We start from the raw sequence: 21,601 nt of genomic DNA, 5'->3' as shown, positions 1-21,601 counted from the left end.
TCTGCAACAGGCAATTCTTAAAAATTTGGTGCAGCTAAGAAAAATAAAGCACCCTAGGTAGGGTATCCCAACTAACGTTAGCCAAGCTGTGCAAACAAAACAAAGATTAAAAAGCACGGTGCAGGATACCATTATAAGGCCTTAAGTGTTCAGTCGCCACAGGTCTGACAACCGAACACAGCAGTTCTTACAACCGCATCTTGCACCACGATTTTATAATAATTTTTTCTTTGTACAGCTTGGCTAGCATAGCTCGCTATATACGGCGTATAAAACACGCGGACAAACGGTATACAGGGTGTCCCAGCTAACTTTATCCATAGTTTAAAGATATGCGAATGCCACGTAGCTGGGCATGACCAATTTTATGTTGTTTGACGTCGCTTAGAGATGCTCAGTGTATCTTCTTTTCATTCCGGCTAATTAGATAATTAGTCTTAATTCATCAACATCTCAAACATTCTAATTAACTCAAAAGTGTCAGCAAGAAAATTGCAGAACAACACGGAAAACTCCCGACACACCTTTCTGTTTGCTCGATAGGTGCTACATAAAAACGTTTTTCCTGAGCGTGAAAGCATTGAGTATCAGCGAGCGATGGCAAACAACATTATCTTGGTTCTGTCAAGCTACGTGGCATTCGAATATTTTTCAAGTCTGACTAAAGTCAGCTGGGACACCCTTTATATATAAAAAGAAGCTTAGTTACCCCACTCTCCTGGCAGAACCAAATTGACAGCAGTTTAACATGCACATGAAATGGAGGCCATGCTATGGGTAACATGCACAGAAAGTTTTAGGTGTGCATACGATAAGGATGTGAGCTTTGGAAAGAACGACTGAGTAATCATTCTTTCCGTATTTTGATGTATAATACGCGTGCGCATGGTGGGCTTTCCGAGCCTCATCGGTGAACGATACATCTCGTTTATATTTGGTCGAAAAAGAGGGCGCATGTAGTGGATGACTTACGCTCAAAGTTTAAGTTGTGTAGATTAATGGCGAGCCTTCGCAGAAAATTACTTGTTCATGTGTTCCAGAGCATTAGAAGCGTATTCTACGAATCACGTAGGTTGTCCTACGTACCGAAAGAACTCGACGTACTACAAAGTTGAAATTTCAGAACAAGAGGCATCTCATGAGTGACATGCCAGCGACGTTTCAAAAGCGTCACTTAATTACGGGCTTCGCGGAAAATTCCTTAAGCAAGTGTCTCGACCGAAAGCGTTGTACGGCCGTTATCCGCTATGTTTCTGAATATCCTGTAATTCTGTGAATTTATGTGAATTTTATGCGACACCAAGTTCACATTCAGCGTGAATGAGGGGCATATTAAGGGTAATTTGTCACGAAATTTTAGACGTTTCTGTATTATGAGGTCTGTAAATAACTGTAATGTAAACTCGTTTTCTCGCCATTTCGATTCGCAATTTTAGGCGCCCGCGCTGTCGTCGGAGACCCAGACGAATCATGTCGTCTGTATTTCGCGGAAATAGGGCATGTTATACATGTTGTGTAGGCAAGATTCAAAACGTGTGGGTTACTTACGGCCTTTGTAGTCAATTACTGAGGCAAGCGTGCCAGAGCGTTATAAAGTATGATTTCGCTAAAAATTGCCTAATGAAGTGCTCGGAAGAGCTATACGCGGGTAACACTTAAACGGAGGAGTAAACGGCCGAGTCGGACACAGGCAACTTTTCAAAGTTTCTGGTTTAATTACAATAAAGCAACAGCTTGAAAGAAACTAATTCACGAGAAATTGTTATGCGATTGTACAAGGTCGCATAGTGTCTGCAGCCTTTTTTTTTCCTTTTTATTCCGTCTTTTATTAATACGAGTAGGTGGCACTGTTGAGAAGGGCAAACGGCACGCCGTCCTTGCCGGTGCAGATGCAGACCTCCTTGCAGCCGGCGTCCAGCTGAATGACGTAGCAGTCACGTGGACACACCCTGGGCGGGCACTCCTCGCACTGGCAGACGGGACAGCTTCCGCGGGCCATCCTTCGGGTGCAGGCCTGGTTCGCCTTGGGCTTGCACGAGAAACGGCCCGTCGCCTGAGAGCAGGGCGCTGCGAGTCGACGAGGTCGAGGGTTCGGTGTCAGTGCCGGTGGTTGTGCGTCGTGTACGGACGCTTCAGTCACGGCGTCCACGTTTGTGGACCCGCATTCTTTTTGCCAACGCCGTCCACGTCCAGCAGCGGCAAATAATAATTCAAGAACCCGGCAGATTCCATACCCTGCGGGAAGCGATGTTACGCGAAGCAGCGTGCGGGGAGCCTACCAAGTTAACGAAACGACCGTGACAGCACCAAGGCGTAGGCGGCTGTTTCATGACCTGCATGACAAGCATGCCATGACATTCATGTCATTACCTATCATTTATGTTCGGCATACACCCTTGTCATAGTATGCCAATTGTGGTACATACCGAGTTAACGCAGCGGCCATGAGAGCACCAAGACGTTGGCGGCTGTTTCATGACCTACATGACACACGTCATGACCGATCATTTATGTTCGTCATACACTCTCGTCATACTATGCTAATTTTGACACATACCAAGTTAACGGAAGCGACCATGAGAGGACCAAGACGTAGGCTGATAGATAGATAGATAGATAGATAGATAGATAGATAGATAGATAGATAGATAGATAGATAGATAGATAGATAGATAGATAGATAGATAGATAGATAGATAGATAGATAGATAGATAGATAGATAGATAGATAGATAGATAGATAGATAGATAGATAGATAGATAGATAGATAGATAGATAGATAGATAGATAGATAGATAGATAGATAGATAGATAGATAGATAGATAGATAGATAGATAGATAGATAGATAGATAGATAGATAGATAGATAGATAGATAGATAGATAGATAGATAGATAGATAGATAGATAGATAGATAGATAGATAGATAGATAGATAGATAGATAGATAGATAGATACTGTTAAAGTGGCAAATTTTCGCTACGAAGTGTTTCCCATTTAAAAACAACGGTAACTGAGGTGCGGATCATTAGGTGCCTCTGCTTACTGTGTATAGTTCACACCAGAGGGCAGAGCATTGCTACACGTGAACACTTTACTACCGTGTTTGATGTTACGTTCGACGTGCTGCATTCTCTATAAGCAGTGGTGAAGTAGTAGTCCTTTTTTTCCTCGCTCTACGAGAAGTCAGTAAATAACTTGTACAAGTGGTTTGTGAAGGTTATTTGACTGTCTTTCCTGAAGAAGCGCTACATTACTGACAGTATACACTAAGACTAAGTTTGATCGGATTCAGGATCTTGTTTTACAGAGTTACTAAAGTGCAATACATAAACGAAGGCACTGAATTGCTCTGTACAATTACGAGAACTCGCTGGAAAATACATACAGCATCGTACCCTTACATTTGTGTTGTTTCAAGAGTCTGCAGTAACTTGGAATAAAATTGTATGACTCTGACACATTTATTGACAGTGTGTGGTGACTCGTGACTATATAGGAGGTATACTACATATACATAGGGGCTGCGATACACAACCATGATTTTTAATGTTGTGCAGACATTTTAAATGTCTAATAGAATGCTTTTAAACTTTGTTATTTATTGCCATATTCGATCCGATCAGTTAATATTCCAAATATTTGCATACACTGTCCGTGGCCGAAGATGCTATAGGTGCTTAGCCAACAACAGCGGTGCATCACAAAGCTTCGAGAGCTAGAGAGCACTTCAACGATTCTTTAACAGACTATCGCACATCTGAAGAATAATGACTGCATAGCACCGTGTGCAACTGTGTCCATCTAATTCGTGCTTCCGTATTGTCATGTGTGTCACGGTATTTCTGTCCCTTCTCAGACTTCTTTCAGCTGAAAAAATGGGAAAATATCGTTACCAAAAGAGGACAGTTATCAGTTAACCTGTGTGTCAACTAATGCACTTCCATCCCGAGTGCTCCACCCTTACGTTGCTTTTCTATACGCTGCTTGTCGGAAGCCAACATTGCTGCAGTTGCAACGTGAAGCAACACCGGAATAAGTGACGCTATATCTAATACCGTGAATTGGCACTAAATGTGGTTCATCGTACACTTGATTCGACGGCTCCAGTTCCGACGAAAAGCTCCGTTCATTCTTGCTCGATTAGCGCATGTGCCAGCACCGTTGTTGCTCTCTACACATTTGCTTCCGTCCTCCTTTCACAAAAATGTATGCGCCATCGAGTCGCGTATGTCCAGCTGAATAAACAGTTAGCCTCCCCGTCACAAATTGCTGTCTCCGCGCACCCCAACATACGCATCCCCGTCCAGTGGCGACCTCGACCCCCAGCTGTGTAATGAAGGCCTCGACCGCAATGACAAGGAGCGAACGAAAAAAAAAAATGCAGGGATATAACCGTCACGTTTCTTGGTCACGATTAAACGTACAGCCACTCTTCTGTTTTTTCCTCCGCGACAAGGTCACGAAGACCGCAATGCTTGCGATCTCCTCAGAACCCCTCACTGCATGTATAGAGAAGTAAAGGAAAGAGAAAAAATAGAGAGAAAGAAAAGAAAAAGAAAACCGGACGTGATAAACCGGACTTCACTGTACCACAAATTATGTTTGTCGAATGCTCGGTCAGCTTGACACGGAGGCGACATTTTGCGAAATTGGCTGTGTAGAAAGTATGCGCAAGACACAGGTTTAATCATATGACGCACATATATTTTTTTGTTTCCTGGTAAGACGGATGCATCCAGAGAAAGCATGCATGGTACGGTCCGCTGTTGAAGGGAACGCGCGATTAAGGTTCTGCCTTTAGCATTCTCGCTGAGATATGGTAACGTGCCGATGCTGTATGTTTGATCTACGTCCAATTCACTTTCATTTGCAGTGCAAAATATCCAAGTTTCTTGATTAGCATTAACCCATAATTTCATTTTGCCTGAGATATGCACGAATTAATGAAGCCGGAGAGTCCGTTTTTCATCCGTTGCCTTCTAGAACACGCTACTACCTAATATTTAGTCGCCTAAGCCGTTAGAAATTATAAGAGAACTCCGTCTCTAACTCCACCATCTTTAACAACTTCGTTGCCGTATTCCATATATCTTTTTTCCCAGTATTTTAGAGCCTTTCCATTCAGCGTACCATATGTGGATAAGAATTCTGGCATCTGTTCTTGACTTCCTATATGCTTCTTCAATGTGCTTTAAGTTACTTCTATTTTTCTAACTGGCAAGTAAGTTGTGCCGGAATTCGCAAGGCGGAGGAATGTTGAGAATGAAAATCCTCATACACCCGACGGCAGCCCGAAGTTACGAAATAGGCCCATGCAGTTTCCTCGGAAAGTAAGCTTCGCCCAGTCGAAGAATAATCCATTCAGTAGGGCGCAGATCGAACCCGGATCACCGCCATTTACATGGCGTTTGATCTACCATCGGAGCTAAACCGGGAGGCTAGCAGATCCTGTAGCGAGGCCGAATTAATCTACAAGTCTAAGCAGAGGGACACTGGAAACGGCAAATCAGTTCTGCGAGAACCCGTACGGATGACTGCAACTCCTCGTAACTACTGGAATTTCATTTTAATTCCTCGTCTAATACTTCTGCGCTAAGTTCTAGGCACCGCATAGTATCAACACGGCTGCAACTTCCTCCTTTTCTCATCATGCTATTTCATCACTATTCTTTTCTTCTTTTCTTTTTCTCCTTACCGTGTGCAAAGCATCAGGCCTTAACAGACTAGATCATGTCTGTCTGGGCTATAGATTTGACACAGTAAATGTAATATAACCTATAATAGTATTTTGAGATTTATAGGTACTGCAATCGCCAAAGGTGGTTTTAGTAGGGCGGTACAACAAAGTGATGCATGAATGGCAAGCATGCTGTTAAAAAAAAGGGGGGGGGGGGATCATGGTAAGAACGACAACTCACAACAAGACACTCGCAGTAGTTACATATAATGCTAAAACATTGCGGTCCACACACACAGCAAATCGTTCACACTACTGAGAGAGAAAATGAACATACAATAATCACAGTAATGAATAATAAAATAATGATATTGCGCATAACTACATAACTGCGGCATACAATAACAACAGTATACGACAATAACAGTACACCAAGACTACACCAGTAACTCACTACATCGAAACAAGAGACATACAATAGAAACATGCGTGATAATAATACAGCTTCTTATATAATAAATTATCCTTTTCCCGATCCCTCGTTCACTACGTCAAGTCGATCATAACAACCGTTTCTTTCCGACAAAAGTAAGCAATCATTCCGGTTATATTGGTTTCAATATTTAAAAAAAAAACGCAGAGTAATTAACGGTTGCTGAATAATTTCCAGTCAATCAATAAGGGCGCCTCACCTTTAGGAAGTTTACAAATTTGTTTCCCGTTTTACGCAGCAAACGAAATTAATTATTTGGGCAATCTCAAGTTCGCATGTCTTTAAGGCAACGTGCGATGCCTGCATTAATAGTTTGCCCCTTCGACGAACACAGCGCCAAAGCGAAGTATGACGACGTGTCGTTACTGTGTTTAGTCGCTGCCATTCTGATGGTGCGTAGCTACACGCTCACATTTCCGTTATTTCTCATTCACAAGCTCCTCGGTTTACCAAAAAGTCCGGTTCTTAACGGCGCATTACGTGTATCAAACAATGCGAATGAGCTTTCTCTTTTCTTTCCAGTTTACCAGAATGGCAGCGCGAAGTCACACAGCAGACATGTTTACTTTGTTTAGAGAGGTGAAAACATTCGGTATTCGATTTGATATTCGCGGGTCGTTTTTTTTTTTTTTTCACGAATATACGTGGTCGATTCGATTAGGAAATTTCAACATTCGAACACCCCTTATTCCTTATTACCGGTTAGGCGTTTCCTCTAAGGCTGGGCCATGTAATGCGCGTGTGTCGTATACTCACTGTCGCAGTTGCAAGCGTGGCAGTCACCGATCTTGTCCGGCTTGCAGAAGTGTCCTTCCTCGCATGGCTTGACGCGGATGGGACAGCCCTGCGGCAGAGACGCTGCGCGCGAGGGAGGCGAAGTGAAGGAATACGCGGGATGGACGCGTGAAGGGTTGTTGAGATTGTGGTCATTCCATTCGTTTTCCTCAGATCGAAGCTTTTCTTTTTGTTTTTTTTAGCGAACACCCCTGGAATTTGTTGACCGTGGCTGCTGCTGCTGAGGTCTTGCCGAATAGCTCATACACGAGTAATCTTTTTTTAAAAAGAAAGAATTATTAGGTGTTCGATGGCGCGATCGAACCTCGGTCTGCTAGCATAACAGCTCGGTGCTTTTCTTTTCTGCTTTTTCGTTAAACTTATTTATTTATTTATTTATTTATTTATTTATTTATTTATTTTCAATCAATGGAAATGGAGGTGGCAGAGGCAAAAGTTGCATGAACGCAGGTTGAGGCGCCCTCGGCCACCGAATGACCACAGTAACTAGTCCAGCAATACGAAACAAATATTACACAAGAACAAAGCAATATTACAAGCAACAAAATATTTAAAACAACATATTACAAATAACATGTGTTAAGAAATACCAAAATTTGGCTCAGATCGACAAGGTATACTACTGTTGATTTAAAGATGCGGTAAATGTATGGCATATAATGAAACACCAAATTGAAGATCGGAAAAAGAAAAAGAGAACTATAACTGTGAGCTGAGCTTTTGTGAAGTGCTCAACGTTCATACCGAATGCATTCTAAGAGTTGAAAAGCCTTGATGAAGCGTGTATCCAACCAATTTGTTCGCCGTATTTTGTCCTCGAACGACGGACGTTTCATAACTCTGGATTTCGGGTAGCTATAGTACGGGTACGCGTAACGTTAAACGGGCGATGTACTCTAATTATTTGGCCATGATTGCACGTATACACTTCTCGCGCCTGAACACCGAGTCACTCTTTAGGACGACTTTAGGATGTGTGCACGTAACGCAGCGCATGCGAGAGCACGTGAGCGCGAGGCCACGTGAGCGTGCCTCGGTTTCCATTAGGCCTAAAACGTAAGAATAAAAAACGGGCGACTGGCAGTCAACTTTAACACGGCATTTCGTGGTGCCGTAATTCAGTCTCCCGTACACCTCTCCTCGCCATTCTTTTCCCGAGAAACATCGAACATCGCCGATCATCCTGGTGACGTAAAATTGTCGACCTCTCACAGTGGGAATTCGAATAAACCACACTCTTTATATTAGGCATACATTGAGAACTGGTGTGGCGCATCAAAAATAAACGTTGTATGTTTAATAACGTTGCGACTTGTGCGGCCCACAAACATGGAAAATTGAATAACCTTACACGTTGCATACAGGATGACGATAAATACGGCATTTACTTTTATGTCACTTAACCGATTCCCGAAAGCTTCACAGGCATTCCAGCATCTGGCTGATTGGGATCCGCGTAATTTTGTTTCCTTATCTCTTTCAGGTGGTCTTCTTTATACATTTCATTTCAACACAGCAAGTTATTTGATCCGCGCATGACTGCTCCAATCACGCTTTTTTTTTCTTCCTTTGCTTAACCTCAGGAAGTGCATTTGCGATACAATAATAATGCATTTGCGAACCGATACTTGGCCAGTCCCCCTTAATGGGCACGCGCCATAGTGTTTCAGGCCACAACCGTTACTGTGCAAGACGGCTTGCCGTTACGGAAGCACTGGAGGGACACTTAGAAAGCAGCACTGATTAAGTTTATGTCGGTAAATTATTCATAAACTCATAACTGCCTATGCAGTTTCGAGTCGTTAAATTCCACAATGTAATTTAAGAGTGGCAGCTTCGCTATTGCAGAAACGCAATTCATTAATACAGCTTAACCTAATCTTTTTTTCGTCTGCTTAGTATCCCTTCAATGGTAAGTATGTGCGAATATGCAAAATTTAGATTAACACTCGAGTCTATGTTACTGTTTCTGCATTCCCTTCGATAGTTAAAGTTGAAAGTTTTGGAATATTCGTCTGCGGGCTATTATAAAACCGGATAAGAACGTCGACTATACCGCCTATCGACCGAGAAAAAAACGGAGAGAGAGAGAGAGAGAAGCAGCAAAGGCCGCCTCAAATTTGAAGTATTAGAATATATCAAATAATACTATGAAATATCAAGTAAGAAATGTTCGGCATTAGATTGAATGTTAGAAGCGGAAACTTTCCGAATATACCATATTTCTGAAAATTTTGCTATTCGCTCTACTGTGCTCGCACTGAACTAGTGTGTTCATTCTTCGTTTTCTCTATTGTACTGGCTATCGGGAACTGAATATTTCCGCATATTTGATTAGATTTTAGAATGTGACAACTCGAAAGCCTTTATTTATTAGCAAGGATCGGAGAAGAGAAAATGTTTCGTTCGGCACGTTGTAAGCCTTAAAGGGACTGACGACCAATTTTCATGGTGCCCATTCTTTTTTTCCTTTTTTCTTTTTGTGCAGTGGAAAGCTTACCGGTCAGAGTGTCTAAACATGAAGTGCTAACGCGGAAAATGACGTGGAGCATTCTTGATCAGAATTTTTTTCGTCTGCAGTGAGCTCGTAGTCGTTCCCTGGAAACATGCTGAAAACACTGATAGGTGAGTGCGATAGTGATTATACGCCGGCATTAGTGGAAGCGAGACGATAAATTCAGCCGTAACTCTGAGTGAGTAATACTTTCTTTGTCAAGTTGATGTGCCTGCGATTCATGTTTGCCGAAGGGTTAAAGTATTTCTGCGATAACAGCTACGTGCTTTCGTGTGGTTCCTGTCCAACTGCTTTGGCATTTAACCGGTCAAAACGAAACCGATCGGATCGAAAACGAAACGACGCTTTTACACGTGATACGCAGTTCAACGTGTTGCCATAACCATGCGCGCGCTTTTGATTTCCGAAGCATAGAATAAAGCGCCAGTGGGAATAATATGCCAACTGCAATTTTAGGGCAATAATTATGCTGTACTTAAAAAGAGTCGTCTTACGTGCAGTAATGCCATAGAATACATCTGAAGTACTAATATTTCACCGCCAGGCCATGCCACTTACTGATTTTTGTCCTTTGCCAATTTAATACTATAATTCCTACTTAAATCACGAACAGCATGCTAGATCCTGTCGGTATAAATCGTGATCAGTTCATTTCCATTAGCGTCTTGCAACACATACTGGTCAGTGTTGAGAGTCTCTTTAAGCAAAATTTTACTCACCATTGGCTACCGGGTCATCTGCAAAGAGGAAAGTGACAAAAAAAAACAATATTTATGAGGAAACATACATAGATACGTATATAATAAAATTAAAATTAAAGTAAAATTATATTAAAGCAAAATTAATACACTCACACACACACACGCGCACGCGCACACACGCACACGCACACGCACACACACACGCACACACACACGCACATACACACACACACACACACACACACACACACACATATATATATATATATATATATATATATATATATATATATATATATATATATATATATATATATATATATATATATTAATTCTACCCATCTTTGGCACAAATGGCACAAACTTATGTGGGAACTTGTCTGGCCTGATCGTGCTTGTGGCTTCAGATTTTGGTGTCGCTCTATTTATTACCGTTTTTCTGCCTTTATCCTTACCTAAATTTTAAAGCAATCCTGTTCCTTCTACTCGCAGAAGGCAACGATTCACAGTGCACACGCATAATCACTGCTAATTGTTACCTCCAAAAGCAATATTTTGTTGAAAATTATTCATTTGGAAAGTCACAAAGCCCTTCAAAACCAGAAGGGCGAAGTACAAGCAAATTCGCCATGCACATATGGCCGCTTAACCACCCTACTTTCAGCTCCCGCAGGCACAATAGCGCCAGAGGTTTAGTAACTCTTGTAGGAATCTCCGTTCTATATGCACGGCCTCCGAAATTATGCGGCGCATCACACACCGATCTCGAAGGTCCTGCTAGGTGAGCTGCTAGATTAGTTTTGCAAAGTAAGGCTCACAGCATTCACAGTGGCTCTGGCAACCTTCCTTGGGCGTCCTGCACTCGTAACCGATTGGACAGCCGAAGGCAACCTCCTTGCACAGCGGCTTGGCGTGGACACCAGTTTCTGCAGAGAAAGAAAACAATAATTAAAGAAAAATTATGCGGATACAGCCCACGTCTTTTTGATCCACATCTTTACGCTAGGATCCGGAAGTGCCCCGTTTATTGATATCGAGGTAAACAAAAAAGGCATTTTCGCGCGACCGTCCGAGCATGGCGGCGATATCGAAGTTGGGTGTCGTGCTTCAGCACTTCGGGCGGTTAATTCTAAGTATACGCGCGGGTGTGACTGTGCGCGGGTGGGAACATACGCGTCTGCGTCAAAATTTCTGGCATCAAAATTTCTGGCAAAATGTTTCTCAGCATTCAGCGTACGTAGGGCCTGTAAAGGCATTACACAGGCTCCACTGCGCCTTCCGTAAAGGGAAGCGCCAGTGAAGTGACACCAGTTTCAGATAGTGAGCACAAACTTTTTCTTTTTGCAGTAGTAGAAGATTTAAGATAAAAATCATGGCGCCGTGAATGAAATGTTTTATGTGTTTTGCTCGCGCTGCGATCTACAAAATTCTGAGGAATAACTCAGTCAGGAACCTAAACCTGATTTGAGAAACTTTGGTGGCTGCTGAATAGCATAGCATCCACCTTGCATGTCGAGAGAGAGAGAGAGAGAGAGACAGACAGACAAACGGCGAGAAAAGGCAGGGAGTTTAGCCAGTGTAAGTACCGGCTGGCTACCCTGTGCTGGGGAAAGGGGTAAAGGGAAGAAAAGGAGAAAGAAGAAAAAGGAACTGAGAAAAATTCACACAGTCGCTGAAATATCCAATAACTGAAAGACTCAGTATTTCAGTAATTGAGTCACTGAAATACTCCGCAGAGCTGTAATTGTCGATGACGCAGCCCTGACCCATCACTATGACTGCAATTACCAACAAACCCTTCACGTCGTGACTCAACACTGCTGTGTCGGCAGTGGGCCTTCACTAACACGTATTATTATCGCATTGTAATGGTTGACTCACCCATGTGCTCTAAGTGCAAGTGTGAGTAGACCATCGATCATCTCCCTTGCCACTGTTCTCGCTTCCATAAACAACGCCAGTCTCTTCAGCGTTCCTTGAGTACACTGGGCGATAGGCCATTTAACGAAGAAAAAGTATGGTGAGCCTGGCCTCACATCTGATCAGCCCTGAAAACCACTCAAGCCCTTTACAGGGACTGAAGACAACAGGCTTGAGGGCCCGTCTTTAGAAGTGCCGCACCTGGATTAGTGCACGTGAAAGTGCGATCAAGACTCGTGCGTCATCTCTCTCTTTCTTTCACTCCCCCATCATCCTCCGCCGGTGCAGGGTAGCAAACTGGACAAAGCCTACTTAACGTCCTGCCTTTCCTTCCTCCCTTCTCTCTCTCTACATATCAGATGATTAGACTTCAGCATACTGCACTGGGACCATATATGGTCCCAGTTTTCATTGCATCTTATTCACTGTCGGCCCACTCCACTGGATGAGACACATGAGGTAGGGAAAGAAAGCGAAAGTTCAAAAAATCATTACTCCTCAGAAGAGACACACAACTAAGGTTACCACTGCCGCTCCATCAAAGTGTTGGGATAAAGCGGCCGTACGTGACTGCCTTTATTGCCAGGAAAATTCACGCCTGATGACAAAAAAACGCTGTCCACGAACTTCAGCTATACATCGACTGTGAACAGGAGTGATGAAGAAAGTCTTTTTAAAGAAAGGCACACTAGTATAGTATAACTATATCTCTACTGATTCATGCAATGATTTTGCCGTACTGCGAACGCAACACACTCGATTTGAACAAGAACAGTCAATGGTGTTGACCATAAGGAACATATTGATAACTGTCAGTTCAAGAATACTACGGCGTTGTACGTGATAAAGCTTGTGTACTTGCAGCCAGCCTCACATACGTGAAAACCGCGGCGGCTACAAGTACAAAATTGTTCTTGAGGCAAACATAAATTATAGTACACGACTTTGGCCGCTGAACTTTGCCTCTAGAGACGGTTGGGCGTGTTTAGAAGTGTATTCCAACAAATGGCGGTGCCAATTTTGTGGGTCACGATGACAGCACAGTATCACCGACAAACAACATACGAGAACTGTGAACTGAGCGCGGCAAGTGTTCACAGAAATGTCCGTGTCCATGCGCTTTACGAACACCCTCACTTATACCACCAACGAAAACTTGTTTACACGTTAAAAGAAATTCCCATATACATACATGATATAGTACATGAAGGCTACGTACAACCACGGCAGCTCACTAACAGATTATGTGGTCGAGGAAATTCGCATAATTATGTAATAATAATAAGATCACAAAACAGTTAATCGTGTCTGCTTGACACTGGCTTTGCCACTTCCATTTCAAGAACGCTCTTTTATGCAAAACACTATTGCAAAACACTATTTGTCACCCTCGAATTTATTAATAACACCCAGGGTGCACACAAGTGCATGGTCTCTGCTCAGGCAAACGGAGCTTGGGCGTCATTCTGGCTGTAGGAAAACTGCCTCGAGAGACTGTTAAGTACCGCGTATATAAGCAGCAAAGAAGCTCGGTTTCGTCGAGTTTGAACAGTTGTTATTCTAGGTGACCCCATGCTATATCATCCATAGATTGCGCAGTCTGGGATACGTTGTGTTATTTGACTGCCGAGATCGCTCTGCAATGATGCGAAAGCACCACAAAACGCAGCTATATAGCGCTGCGGTAGACGAGACTCTCAAACCGATCTTGACGCCGTGGTGGCCGCATGATGGACATTGCAATAATTATTGCACCCAGCTTCTAGAAGGTGTCTGCTACAACGCACTCTTTATTACGTGCGTGTTGGTCTCTGCGCGAACAGTGTACGCATTTATTATTCAGTTCACATAGGTGCATCAAGCTCTGAGCGATAAACGCAGAGATTATGTCAGACGCTAATTCTTTTTTTCGAAATTGACTGTTATCTGGTACAACCTTCGTTGCTGCTCAAAGAGCTTATATGTTTGCCGTAAGAATAAATTACCAGAAATAGCACGAAGGGTCGACCACTCGTAGCGTTTATGAAAGATTGCGCCTCCGGCGTGTTTCCTTTTACGTCTTTTGTTTTTTTATGTCGTACCAAGAGGAACAGAACAGATTTATGAGCCCAAAATTAGGGCCAACTTACCCCTTTACTTCTAATGCGATGGTACTGTATACTCTTCCTGTCGCGCGGCCTGCTGACCTCGACACGAGCCAGCCCACCCACCAAGTTTACATCACCCCCGAAGTTCCAGCAGTGTCCGGTTTATTGCCATCGGATAAAAAATAAATTACGGCAGATTCAAAGCACTATTCGGAATCTATGCTAGGCAAAGTTTTTGTGAATTGTTTCAATGAAATCCTATATCAGGATACGCACGAGATGTGGGATTGTGTTTTTATTTCGAGTAACGCAACTGCTAACAAGCTCGGTCGTGTGGGTGACCCCCGCTAACAACTCGCCCAAGTCCTATGGAAAAAGAAGGTATAAACCACCGCGGTAATCCAGTGGCTATGGCGTTTGGCATGCGGAGCTCGAGGTCGCGTGTTCGATCCCGCCCTACGGCGACCTCACTTCGATGGGGGCGAAGTGTATGAACGGCCGTGCACGTAAGTTTCTACGCGCGTTAAAGAAACCCAAGTGATCGAAATTATTTTGGAGATTGGCACCACAGGAGGCCTCGTAATCAGATGACAATTTTGAATGGGTGAGCATTCCTATATTTACCCAATGAGAAAAATGTCCGTCCGACCGTTTCAGTCCGTCCCGTGGGAATATCGCTTCCAAGATAAAGTCCGCAGCAGCGAAATACTTTACCTTCATGCTGCCTGTCGCCGCTACGCAAACGAAGCGGCAAGAACACGGCGCTCACGTAGCCCTCAGCACAAGCCGCGCCCTGTCCCTTTCGCAGATCGCTTTCAGGATACGGGCCCGCGCCACTCCAAGGCGAAGCGGTGAAAACACAGCGCACGCAGCTATCAGCAGTCGGCACACTCCGTCCGCGCCATCGCAGATCGCCTTCGGGATACGGTCCGCGCGGCCGCGCCATATGCGCAGCCGCCGCCGATGTACATTTGATCAGGGTTAATAATCTGTCAACGCGGATGGATAAGGCGCTATAGAGAGCGATAACGGCTTATAATGATCGGAACGTTATCAGCGCACCTTGTGCCGCCGTCCGCAGCAGTTCGTGTCGCCGCAGCGCTGTCGTTTGTGCTGTCCGGATAAAGTTTCGTAGCATCGATAATGAGACCGGGCTCCGTAGAGATGAGCAAGTGGCACAACGCTTGCGCATACTTAAGACAACTTCCAGAGGAGTTTCTGCGTAATTTTTTTTTTTTAAATAAGTACTCCCTCTACTCTCGTCAGTCATTCCAACTCACCATTAGCTGCTGCTGCTGTTGCTGCTGCGCCAACGCACGAAAGAACCAAAGCGCACGTGGCCAAAACGAGCAATCTTTTCGCCGCTGACGACGCGTCCATATCGCTCGGCGGTCGTCGAAGAAGTTCCGTCGGCGCGGCGAAGGTTCCGTAAAGTCCGCGGCAGTCGTCGGAGAAGAACCGCGTTGTCCGCTCAATAATGACTGGGTGGACTGGTTACTCTCTCCGCGAGCGCGTCGTCGAGAGGTCGACATGCGCCCTCCTCCTCTCTTACGGGCATGCGCGCGTTGAAGCCAACTATCGCGAATTCACGTCCCTCTCACGAACGTGCGTACCTCGCGTTCTGCGTGCCGCCTAGTTAGAACCGCGCAGAGCTGTGGAAGCTACAGCGTTTGCCATTCGCCAAAGGTGTAATGTACTCGCGGCCTCCGAGATGGAACCTGCGCCGGTGCGATCTCTGAGGCCACGGTGTACTTCTTAGAGTTTCCTACAGAAGTTACTAGGGAAAGCTCTGGCGCTGCGATCGCTCATCTGAGGAACGATCGCAGCGCCAGAGCGAAAACGAAAATAAATCACGTGAAATTGAGTGAGAGAGAATGAATAAAAAAAAAAGGAAAGGAAAGCGGTGCGGGCACGCGCGCTACACAACGCTACATTATCGTAGAAAACCGAGACGCAATCAAAAAGCTTCGCGATGTCTTGTATGCCGGATGTCTTAGGTACTTTGATAGGGCACACGCCTTGTGGGCATAATAAGTCCCGCGAACGGTCTGGCCTCGCCATACACCTTGTGAAGCGTCCGCATCGATGTACTGTTTTGAATTAATCAATTGTGGACTTTATAACGTTGCGAGGCTGTACAGTGCGTGCATATGGGCTACGAGGCACACCGTAGTGGGGGAATTCGGGTTACTTTGGACCATCTTGTTTTTTTCTTTTTAAGTGCGCAATCAAACCGCGGTATAAAGTACAGCGTTCTCGCACTCCGCCCTCCCGTTAAATAACTGCGGCCGCCGCCGTCGGGTTTCGAACCTAGGACCTCGGACAAGGCAGAGCAACGCCGCGTGCAGCAACAAAGCCGCCGCGGCTGGTGATGCACAATCTTATTTAGACGATGAACAGGAGGGGGGAAAAAAGAAATAACAGTTATATAAGTAAAGGAGAAAAGACGAAGGCCTTTGCCTGTTCGAACGCCGCTTGGAGAACCTTGCCGTAAGCCAAGGTATCCGGTCAAGGCTCACGCGAAATCACGCTCTGCCAACCCGTGCAAACGCGTATTCTAATCTCGCGACGACGACGAGGAGGAGGAGGAGGAGGAGGGCGTCTACCGCGTTTTAGCGCGTGTAGCACGCACCGAAATGTTCCGGAAACCGTCATGTATAAGGTGCGCGGGATCGAGTCCTAGGCGAACTTCAATCAGGAATACTAATGGGATACGTCGAGTCAGTTTAGACTGAGAGGATTGTTTTGAAAAGCCATTTCCTTTACTTTCGCTCTAATATGCTGATAATTAGGAGAAAAAGACCGGAGTTCATTTTTTTTTCTAATTTCGTTCCTTAAGCTTCTGCTCCGCCACGTCAGTGTGACGGTATACGTATTTCAAGGTATTTTTTTTTTCTTGTTTGGACCCCGTTGTCACAGTAAAGGTTCCTCAAAAACGTCAAGTTCACTCATTGGCTCATCGAGAGTACTATTAATGCGTGGTATATATGGCTGTGTTCCAATACTCGCCGTAGACGGCAAAGTAGACGGCGAAAGGAACTGCGGCTATTCTTAAATCTCGTTCCAATTCTGACGAAGCCGTCAAAGAAGACAGCGTCGCAAACAAAGAATAATTAGAACCCTGTTTTATTTACTTACTATTTGCTAAAATAATTACAGCAAAATTTTCCAAGTTAAGGTTTGTAACAGCGCACCCAAGATAAGGACAACAGAAGTAATAAAACAACGACACGGCGCGTGCTTCTGTTGTCCTTGTCTTGGGTGCGGTGTTACAAACCTTACCATGAATCCCAACCAACTGGCCCAACTTGCCGTTCTGATGCAAAATTTTTCAACTTGTCACTTTAGCCTTACACAGGATACCTCGGATCTATGGAGAGCGCCCGCATGTTTTCGAAGGTCCGACCTATAGGCCCATCAGTGAACGGCTTGGCCGGGGCCCACGACTTCAAACCCAAATGTGCCTTTGTGACGCACATCCTACATGCCACCCCTGGAAGACAAATTAAAACCAATCTCGAAGGCCATGCCTTTCCCTACTGCACGCACCGGAAGCGAAATAGCTGCATGCTTTCAACACTACTCACTGCGAGGGCCAGCGCGGACGAAAGCAAACTTGCTTGGTTTTCCTTTTACTCATAAACCAAGCGAGTAACCAGTGCCATGCATTGAATAATTCGGACCATAAAATGCGAGCTTGCTGCAAAGCTTCAACAAGAACAAAGCAGCGGTGAGCGAGAAATGTCCTTTTTGCAACGATTTTAACAGAGGAAAAAAAAAAAACGCACATTTCATTACATTTGCACTGTCGTCGGGCGGCTTATACGCGCGAAACTGCGGTGCACACGAGTGTTACAGGGTGTAGGGCCGTGTTCATGCGGGGATCCGCGATTACAGCGTGAATCCGCGTACGCATTCGTGCCTGCTGGCTGCGCTGCCTGGGAATATAGCGGCTGAGAGAATACGTGTATGCGAAGGGACGACGCAGGACGGGCGTTTCGGAGAGCCTTCCAAGGTTGCGGCTGTCCCTCTTTTCACGGAGGCGTCCGAAGTCGACGTCAAGCGCACGGCGCATCCGTGTCAAAAAAAGCCGGCACGTTGAGTCACGAGGCAAGCATTCACGGCCCGTTCGTCGACGCCACCGCCGGTGCTGTCAAGTGGATTGTCGCGTCGACGCGAGCATGTTAGGTACTTATACCTTTGCGCTTTAAATTTATGCGAGGAAAGGGATGTTCTGCTTGTCTTCTCTATCTTTTTTTTGTCTCTTGGCTGACCAAGGCTCGCTTCCGCGAACGTTCTCCTCCAGCCGAGTGAAAGCCGAGGAAAACGTTAAAGTACACTTTCTTCTGTAGTGGAATACCGCACGCCTTCACGTAATAGCCGCACCTCCAAATGCGAACGGAAATTTTTCCTCGAAGAAGCATTCTTAGGTTTTTCACCGTAAGTAAGCCGCAACTAACCTCCAGAGGTCGTAAGAGTCATTCGTGTTGGGTGCTAAACAAACAGCATCAGCTCAGACAGGTCGAACCGTAGACAAAATCTGATATCGTTGCATTTTGTACTCGCTGGCGTTATCCGTCTCCGCGTGCGCACACGGCACACAAACCGTGGTATCGGTTTTGTGAGGATAGCCAGATTGATGACTGTGAAGTGGGCAAAAGATAGCAGCAAAAACGAGCTCGTGTATCTACCGATTTTCACTCAAGTTTACGCGGTATTCCACACAGACCCTAGGATCAAACACGAGTGTATGGTCGCACTCATCATCAGACAAAAAAGGTGCACACACTCTACATTCCTAAAATCCGCAAACCTGAGAGCACGCTTATCTTGAAGAGTGGCAAGAGAAAACTAGATCGCCACGTGACGTTAACGCAAGCTTGTGGAAATAAAAAAAAAAAAAGCAATGTTGGAACCTGTGTCCAGCGAAGTTTTAGGGAAACGGTTAACTAAATGTTACGCAAGTAACGGCGAGGCGTAAAACTGCATGTGCTTACTGTCATCCGATGCAAACGCGTAATCTCATGCAAAAGTCACAGCCTCTGCATCGTGCATGGAAAGATATTTAGGGCTTCTATACCTCTTGTGTCAAAGTTGCACCTACTCATTCTGGAGGACTACCCAAGAATAAGCGCAGATTTCATATAGAAAAAAAATGTTTTTTCATTACACAGAGCTGAGTTGCACCTTAGTGGCACTATACCTTGGCGTTCGGCATACAAGATCTATATAAGCCGTTTGCTGGTATACTTGCATTCGAAGTGAATATCAGGTTCGTACATGTATCCACAAGTATATCCGACGAGGAAGCGACGAACGCCAAAACTCGGAAAAGAGGCAATGAAGGCTTGGCTTAAAAATAAAGCTCATCGGGAACATGCCCTATGATCATGTGATTAGGCAAGCGGTGGCGTCTATCTCAAATCGTGAGTGCAAACCTAGTGCAGCTACCAAAACGGAAGCCCTTCAATGGATAACGCTATTTTTCGAAGATCAAAGGGCTTTACATTACTCATTACATTACTCATTCTATACCCATCGTGCATAGAATTAATATAACTAACTCTAGAGGAAAAGCTCCCCATAGCATAGAGTTTTCTACAACAATTACTAGAGGAAATTTTGGCGCTGCGATCGTTGAGCCACCGTGATAATTATGGGCACTGTACATGGATTTGTCTGATCTTCGTGCTTGAGGCTTCACACGTTCGTGTGGCTTCGTTTATTACGCTTTAGCTCGGCCTGAATTGGACTAAATTTCAAAGTATTTTATGCTTCTTTTAGTGCTGAAGGTAATGAGACTCGGAAAGCACGCATAATCGCTGCTAATTGCAGTGGTTCCGCTTATCCATGCCCTACCACTGCTTAGGACGCTCGCGCAATTTGTAAACAGTCCCTTTTCTGAACAAGCTTAATTCAGGCTGTAAGGTACGCGGCTATTACTTGCCAAAACTATTTTATTCAGGGCCGGAAACCTCATCCATCGAACCAAGTAGTCACGCAATGTGACCTGCAGCGAACAGTTTGAACGCTTGTCAAAGTGTAACATCACAGCTCCTGTCGTAGCAGAACGGTAGTCACGCTGTTACGATCGTCGCGTATGTTTCATGGCTCCTAAACCGCAGCTTAGAAATAGATGATAATACTGCAATAAAGTCACATTAGTGAATGGAACATTCAGAAATACACAATCTCCGAGGCTGATTGCAGGCTCAAATATGCGCACACACATCGCGCTGCGTGTTCCGTCCACCTCAACGCCAGCACAAACTCCGGCCGTGACGCCTTAAACCACTTCAACACGTTTCACAGGACCGTTTACCACGTAAAAAACGCACGTCATACTAAACAGACCACACGACCATGAAAACAAACGCCAGAAACTACCCCCGAGCGTATACCTGCCATGCAAAACACCGCTTTCACCCAAGGCAGTATGGCGCTGCTCATAAGCGGCGCACTGCGTTTACAGTATGGCGGCGCCTACGAAAAAACGGTGTATAGCCTAACCTAACTTTTGGGCGCTTGAAGATTTGTAGTGGTCTTCAGCGTTGTCATTTATTTTAGAGCTTACAGGTGTTAAAAGCACCCTCTTTTGGTTTGTTTTTGTTATCACACTTTCTACCTTATTTATTGTTGTTGCTGTTACAATATTTGGGAGTTTCTGTATAGATCCATCTGAATTGCGTGTTTTTGTATTGGTTGAATGTATTTGTATGCAATCCTGCTATATATATATATATATATATATATATATATATATTGTTAGATACGGGACCTTTTCCTGAACCTCCTTCGAGTTCACCATACCACATCGAATCGCGTCACACCTAATTAAGGAGCGCAGAAGCACATCTACCACGTTCCCGAGGCGCGGCACATGCAAACAAGTTGGCGTCCCCCACCTCGTGCGCCGCATATAGAGCTGTTGTCCCACTGCTTGACTCTTCCCGAAAGTGTAGCGGGAGCCTGGCACTGTTCCAGGTAACGTGGGTCCCGAGCAAAGCTGCTTTGCTGCTCTGAAAGGTCGCTTGAGAACAAACCGCCTGCCCCCGCTGTGCGCTTGCAAGCCGCGAGGCAAGGCGGCTGTAATGCACCGTGAAGCCCTGGCAGCAATCCCCCATCCGCCTTTGTGACGGCAGTTGCAGACCAGGAAGGCAATACCGCAGAGAAGTACTCTCTCGGACAGGTGGAGACAATGGAGCGACCCTCTGCGCCGGGTGTGACTTACATTCGCACGGGCGCCAGTCATTGGCCGAAAATGACCGCACCTGAGCGGGCTCGCCGATTGGCCGAAAACGACGACACCTGAGCGGGCTCGACGATTGGCCGAACGGGACGTGTCTTCGAGACACCGAAGGGGTTAAAAGCCAGAGACCGGGAGCAGCAAGAGAGCATTCCTTCATTC

At 45.0% G+C, this 21,601-nt stretch overlaps 2 protein-coding genes across 4 annotated transcripts in view; one reads left to right on the top strand and one right to left on the bottom strand.

The window, feature by feature from the left end:
• Nucleotides 1-21,601, top strand: part of LOC126534541 (uncharacterized) — an 88,491-nt gene that overhangs the window by 53,715 nt on the left and 13,175 nt on the right. The gene's annotated exons all lie outside the window — the stretch shown is intronic.
• LOC126533846 (uncharacterized) lies at nt 1,693-15,778 on the bottom strand. Its single transcript, XM_050181045.3, has 5 exons — nt 15,474-15,778; nt 11,005-11,112; nt 10,205-10,222; nt 6,932-7,033; nt 1,693-2,067 (listed from the first exon to the last, which is right to left on the bottom strand). The coding sequence occupies exons 1-5, from the start codon at nt 15,571-15,573 to the stop codon at nt 1,829-1,831; spliced, it is 567 nt and encodes a 188-aa protein (XP_050037002.1). The 5' UTR covers nt 15,574-15,778; the 3' UTR covers nt 1,693-1,828.

This window comes from Dermacentor andersoni, chromosome 7 (assembly GCF_023375885.2).
Source record: "Dermacentor andersoni chromosome 7, qqDerAnde1_hic_scaffold, whole genome shotgun sequence".
Classification (NCBI taxonomy): domain Eukaryota; kingdom Metazoa; phylum Arthropoda; class Arachnida; order Ixodida; family Ixodidae; genus Dermacentor; species Dermacentor andersoni.
This window is presented reverse-complemented; position numbering and strand designations above follow the sequence as displayed.

Coding starts and splice junctions, on each gene's coding strand:
- LOC126533846 (XM_050181045.3), bottom strand. CDS start 15,573: ATGGACGCGTCGTCAGCGGCGAAAAGATTGCTCGTTTTGGCCACGTGC. Junction 11,113..15,473: donor AACAGCAGCAGCAGCTAATG/GTGAGTTGGAAT, acceptor CTTTCTCTGCAG/AAACTGGTGTCCACGCCAAG. Junction 2,068..6,931: donor CCACGCTTGCAACTGCGACA/GTGAGTATACGA, acceptor GTCGACTCGCAG/CGCCCTGCTCTCAGGCGACG.